The 6,246-nt window shown below is 47.6% G+C and overlaps 1 protein-coding gene across 1 annotated transcript; it reads left to right on the top strand.

Moving 5' to 3' along the window:
* Nucleotides 1–844: 844 nt before the first annotated feature.
* Nucleotides 845–5,438, top strand: LOC309536426 (uncharacterized protein C1orf50 homolog). Its single transcript, XM_082230665.1, has 4 exons — nt 845–1,048; nt 2,131–2,217; nt 2,835–2,966; nt 4,152–5,438. Exons 1-4 carry the CDS (start codon nt 884–886, stop codon nt 4,335–4,337), a joined length of 570 nt encoding a protein of 189 aa, XP_082086791.1. The 5' UTR covers nt 845–883; the 3' UTR covers nt 4,338–5,438.
* Nucleotides 5,439–6,246: the final 808 nt, after the last annotated feature.

The raw sequence follows: 6,246 nt of genomic DNA, 5'->3' as shown, positions 1-6,246 counted from the left end.
TTTATGGGTGCTCTTTATTTTTAATGCTCGGTTTAAATTGTGCGTGCGCGCGCATGTGTTCTACTCGCCTGCAATTCTTATTTAGTTATTTTTATTTGTTCATTGAAAATATAAACCTCGAAGTGATTTATAAAAAAAAGACTCAAGAAATAAAAAAGAAACTATCAGAAGCAGCTGTTTAAAACATTCAAGATTCAACCATCAAAAGCTAAAAATCAAAACACACGTCCGTGTTCTGTTGGATGGACTTGACTAAACAAAAATGTTCTTGGCAGGTGCAGGTCCACTTACATGGGAGTAAATCCCCTTGAATTCAATAGCCTGCTTCTGAGTAGACACGGGTAGGGCTGCACAGCTACACCGAAGGCAGTGAGATTTCTTTCCGATTGCGCTTCTTAAATGTCACAAGCGAAACAAGACCAGGATCAGAAAAAGGAGGGACTTTCTCTCGCTTGGCACTTTCCTCCCTGACTTTGTTAAGTCGCAGCTGCTAACCTTAAAACTTTGGATTTTCCCTTGGGGGAAAAGAGTGGGGGAAAGTTCGGCTGATACCCGTAATATCACTTCAGAAGCCTAGTCGTGGTCTAAAATTTTAGCAAGTCTATGCACCGCTCCCAGAAGCTCCGCCCATTTCCTGCCTTCTTTCTCAAGAGGGGCTCTGAGTGGCCACGCCTACAAAAGGGAACCGCGCCTCAAATCTCCTGATGCTCCGCCCCTCCGCGACTCGTCCATCCACCCCGTTCCCCCGTTCGTGGCCTCCTTATTGGCGGAAAGGCTGGCTCCGCCTACTCCGTTCTGTCCCCTGGTGCCTCGCCTTCTTTCTGACGTAAGGCGATCAGAGGCCAATGGGAGGTCGAAGGGGGAGGGGCTGGTGCCACGAGGAATGGCGGCCAGGGCGGAAGCGGAGTCCGAAGCCGGTGCCGCTGCTGAGTCTCCGGCCGCCTTGTTTCAGGGGGCGGCGCTGGTGGAGTCCAACTTCCAGCTGGCTCCGTCTGCGCGGAAGGCTCGGCCTTCGGACTTGGTGGCTCTAGCAGAGCAGGTGCAGAAGGTGAGCGAGGAGGGTGCCTCTGAGAGCGTGCAGAGCGCCTGTGTTTGATGAGCCTCCGGGCAGGTGCAGAGTAGGGTTTTTTTGTTTATTAATGCCTGGTTGAATGTTCGGTGGTTGTTCCGTGGGCCTTGGCAATGGTGGCCTCTGGATGACAGCTAGGGTGAGCATGTCAGCGTGTCCCCCAAACTGCATTTGCCGGTTCCGTGTAGTGTTTAGAATGCTGGACTTGGACCTAGGACACCGGGGTTCATCATCATCATCATAAATTATTATACCCCGCCCATCTCGCTGGGTTTCCCCAGCCACTCTGGGCGGCTTCCAACAAAACACTAAAATACAATAACCTATTAAACATTAAAAGCTTCCCTAAACAGGGCTGCCTTCAGATGTCTTCTAAAAGTTTGGTAGTTGTTTTTCTCTTTGACATCTGGTGGGAGGGCGTTCCACAGGGCAGGTGCCACTACCAAGAAGGCCCTGTGCCTGGTTCCCTGTAACTTGGCTTCTCACAGCGAGTGAACCGCCAGAAGGCCCTCTGCGCTGGACCTCAGTGTCCGGCAGAATGATGGAGGTGGAGACGCTCCTTCAGGTATACTGAACGTATACAGGTATACTTCACATCTCCATTAGGCCACAAAGCTCTCACAGGGTGATCTTAGGGCAGTCATTGCCTCTCAGCCTAACCTCACAAGGTTGTTGTGGGGATTAAACTAGGAGGGGGAGAACCATGTACTCTGCCTTCAGCTCTGTAGAGAAGAAAACACAGGATATAAACACAATAATAAATAAATAAATAGGGTCATTACTGCTATTCACATATGTCAAAATGTTTGCGCACACTAATGTTGGTTACACCCCTGAGTACACACCTTGAAATTAATGGCCATGACTTAACTTATTTCCATTAATTTCAATGGGTCTTCACTGATTTAAAATGCATTATTATTGTTCATTTATAAATGCCCTTCCACGCAAATGTCTCAAAGTGCTGTACAAAAACCACCCTTGAACTTTTGTTGCTTATATGGAGACCCAGACTTCCAATCTCCTTTAAAAAATATTCCTGTTTCCGTTCTTTTCTACAGGCCGATGCTTTCACCCGAGCAAATGCCTGCAACAGACTGACCGTCATAGCAGAACAAATCCGGTACTTGCAGGAACAAGCCAGAAAGGTAAGTGTGGGGAGGGGAAGAACTCCATTGTCAAAGGCTTGCACAGTTCTAAAATAACGCACCCTAGAGAGGGTTTTTTCTCTGCTTCCCTGTTTTATCCTCACAGCAACCCCATCTCTAACCACTACAGCACACTAGCCAATTGGCTGCTTTGCTGGCGCCTTCAAAGCCAAATGCAAAGAGGTCCACAAGATCTCTGTAGGCAAAAGAAGTCCCCTGAAGTGATTGCCTGGGTGATGGGCCATTAAGGGGGAACAAAGGAAAAGAACTCTGTGTGAGATGGCAGATGGGTGGGCCCCCTTCCCCAGCACAGGCTAGTTAGAAGGACAAAGCCAGAGTTCAGAGTTGAAAGTTGCAGTGATGTGACTTGGGAGGAAAGCAGCAAACTTGAGAGGAAGAGCAATATTTCATAGAATCAAAGAATTGTAGAGTTGGAAGGGACTTTGAAGACCACCCTGCAATGCAGGAATATGCAGGTGTCTCATATGGGGATCGAACCTGTAACCTCAGCGTTATCAGCACCACATTCTAGCCAACTGTTTGTATCCAAGACACTTTTGGGGTGTTGATGCACGTGCACTCTCTCTCTCTCTCTCTCTCTCTCTCTGGTGTTTTAGGTTTTGGAAGAGGCGAACAGAGATGCTGATCTGCACCACGTTGCCTGCAACTTTGTGAAAAAGCCGGGCAATGTCTACTACCTGTACAGGCGGCAGAGTGGCCAGCGCTACTTCTCCATGCTTTCACCTAAGGTACTGAGCCCTTCTTTTAAAAGGGTTTTGAGTTTAGAGAAAAGGCAAGTAAGAGGCTTGTAAAAATAATGCCTGATGTGGAGAAAATGAACAGAGGAAAGCTTCCCTCCCACACCCATAAGACTAGAACTGATGAAAATCCAGTGAAGCTGAATGTTGGAAGACAGATAAAAGAAAGTACTTATTCACAATATAGCTAACCTGTGGAACTCATTTCCACAGGAGGCAGCAATGGCCATCTGCTTGGATCACTTTAAACATGGGTTAGACAAATTCATGGAGGGCAGTAGTTACTAACTCTGATGACTGCTCTACTTCCACTGTTGGAGACAGTATGCTTCTGAGTGCCATTTGCTGAAAACTGCAGGAGCGGAGGGTTGCAATTGCACCCAGCTCCCACTTGTGTGCTTGATAAGAGACAGTTGCTTGGCCACTGTGAGAATAGGGTGCTGGATTAGATGGGCCACTACCCTGACTCTCTTTACATTCCTAAGGATTGTGTCGGAATAAGAAAAAAAGTATCTTGCTTGTATTGTACTAGCAAAATGCTTAGCATCACCTTGTGGCAACGCAGATCTCTCTGCTTACAGAACATCCCAATTCCAGCCCCTGGCTTCTCCAGGTCATGGAGAAAGACTTCTTGCCGAGGCTCTGGAGATCATGGCCTGTAGCCCTCTAGATTTTACTGTACTTTTGCTTCCATCATCCCTGACCGCTGGGCATGGTGGCTTAGGGCTGGTGAGATTTGGAAGTCCAGCAATGTCTGCAGGAATTCAGGTTCCCAATCCCAGCTGGAGACCTTAGACCCTGGAGAACTGCTATCATTCAGAGTAGGATATGCTGGGACCAGTGTAGTTAGAGAAGGCTGCTTTAGGGGTCAGCCAACATGCTTGTCATAGCATAGTGCAGGGTTCTTCAGGCTTGCACCCCAGATGTTTGTGGGCTCCCAGTTCCCAACCATCCCCAGCCAGCTCAGCCAGTGTTCAGGGGTGATGGGAGCTGTGGTCCAACAAGAAGCTAAGGACCCAAGCCTGAAGGACACTGGCCTAGCAGTAGAGAGCATCTGTTGTGCATGCCGATTTTGATTGATTTGGTGTAGCATGGTGTAGACAGTTTCTGCTGGCATTCTGGGGACTTGATAAGTGTTTCTTTCCTTCTCTCTCTCTCTCCCCCCCCCCTTCATAGGAATGGGGGGCCAGCTGTCCAAGCGAGTTCCTTGGTGCCTACAAACTGCAGCACGACATGTCCTGGACTCCTTCGGATGACATTGAGAAGCGTGACGCTGAGCTCAACGTTCTCGAGAAGCTGCTAAACCAGCAAGCGGCGCTACCCCCCTGCAGCGAGCCCAACTTCCGAGGCCTTACTATGTAATGGTGGGCCTAGACCAACTCCTCCTCCCAACTCGGTGCCTTCCACAGACCTTGGACCACAACTCCCATCAGTTCCAGTGTTGTTATTGTTTTTTTTGGACTACAACTCCCATCAGCCAGTTCTACTTTCTGGTGCTGATGGAAGTTGTAGTCCAATATATCTGCAGGGCCCCAGGTTAAAGCAGCACATGGAAGGCTGTAGCTGCATACCAGGTCAATCTTACTGCTGAACAAGGAGGCTCCATCATAATGACTAATTAAAACAAAACCCAAAAACCACACAAGAATTATCTTGCTATATCAGGGATGGACAGAAGACAGATCAGGATCTGCTGGGAGATCTGCAATAGATCAAGAGGTTCTGACTCCTTAATTTATTTACGGTGCATCCAAATAAGCCATCCTCTGAACAGATCTGATGAAATTAATAGTAAATCTATTGAAAATAATATGCCAGTATTATCAAGAGAACTCTTGGGTTGTATCCAACTAAATCCTATTCAGAGCTATGTTCATCTTCTTCCGTGGGTCTGCTCTGAGTAGGACTAGCATTGACTACAACTCTATGACTCCACGGTCTTATTCCTAGTCAGTTGTTTCTAGCTTGGACTCTGTCAGGGTCTGACTTTAGAGGCGATGATCTGAACTGGAGGGCAATCTTGCAGCGCAGGGTTAAAACAGGGGAATTCATTCCCATGGGAGGCAGCGATGGTCACAACTTGGATGGCTTTAAAAGAGGATTGGACAAATTCATGGAGGGAGAAGGCTATTGGTCACAACTACCTATGATTGCTATGCTCTGCTGCCGCAGTTGGAAGCAGCAATACTAGTTGCTGGAAACTGCAGGAGAGGAGAGTGCACCTATTCTTGATTCTAGAATCTGGGTGGGAACTGTGGGGACAGGACGCTGGACTAGCTGGGCCATTGGCAAGGCTGTTAGCTCTATACATAAGGCTGCTGTAGCGAATGATTCCTCCTACAGAACACTTGGCTGTTGTTCAAAGAGAGAACATAATTATGTTGTTCTTTTTGAACTAAGAAGTTCAAACTGTGATGATGCTTGGTGTTCTTTCCTCAATTAAAAACAAATGCTTGCAAAAGAGGACCGACTCCAGCACATGCATTAGGAAGTGGGTTTTTGACTCCTCCCGCAAGTTGCCTACAAAGGATATGCAACTCTCTCCCCGGAAGAGTGCTGGTACTTGCCAGGCAGAGCTGCCCCGAAGCGGAGCGACTGACTTGGGTTTCTTTTCTATCACACACCTTGGTCATAAAAGTGTCCTGTGGTTAGGAGGCTTGACTCCCAATGTGGATGATGTTTTACCATTGCAAATATTACAGCAGGGTAGAGAGCCTCAGGCCTGGGGGCCAAATTTGGCCTCTTCAGGACTCCCAAGGCCCCGTCCCTGCTTCACAACTTCTTTGCCAAGCTGGAATGTGTCCTTAAAGTGTGCTTACTTGTATTGAAAGGCAGATGCGTATGTGTGTGTGTTTGTAAGTGCATGCAGAAACCTTTTGTGGATGGAACGCAGAAACTTAATAATCATCATCATCATCATCATCATCATCTATTATTTATACCCCGGGCATCTGGCTGGGTTTCCCCAGCCACTCTGGATGGCTTCCAACAAAACACTAAAATACAATAACCTATTAAATATTAAAAGCTTCCCTAAACAGGGCTGCCTTCAGATGTCTTCTAAAAGTTTGGTAGTTATTTTTCTCTTTGACATCTGGTGGGAGGGCATTCCACAGGGTGGGTGCCACTATGGAGAAGGCTTTCTGCCTGGTTCCCTGTAACTTGGCTAATAATAATAATTTACCCCTCCTGCTCTGCGCGCCACTAGCCTACTGCCTCCCTCAAACTGAAAATGATTCACCACTCCTGTCTTAAGGTACAGGAGCAAATC

This window comes from Podarcis vaucheri (assembly GCF_965113315.1).
Source record: "Podarcis vaucheri genome assembly, chromosome: 7".
Classification (NCBI taxonomy): Eukaryota; Metazoa; Chordata; class Lepidosauria; order Squamata; family Lacertidae; genus Podarcis; species Podarcis vaucheri.
The sequence above is the reverse complement of the archived record's forward strand: the minus strand, read 5'-3'. Positions and strand labels throughout refer to the sequence as shown.

Coding starts and splice junctions, on each gene's coding strand:
- LOC309536426 (XM_082230665.1), top strand. CDS start 884: ATGGCGGCCAGGGCGGAAGCGGAGTCCGAAGCCGGTGCCGCTGCTGAG. Junction 1,049..2,130: donor TAGCAGAGCAGGTGCAGAAG/GTGAGCGAGGAG, acceptor TCTTTTCTACAG/GCCGATGCTTTCACCCGAGC. Junction 2,218..2,834: donor TGCAGGAACAAGCCAGAAAG/GTAAGTGTGGGG, acceptor CTGGTGTTTTAG/GTTTTGGAAGAGGCGAACAG.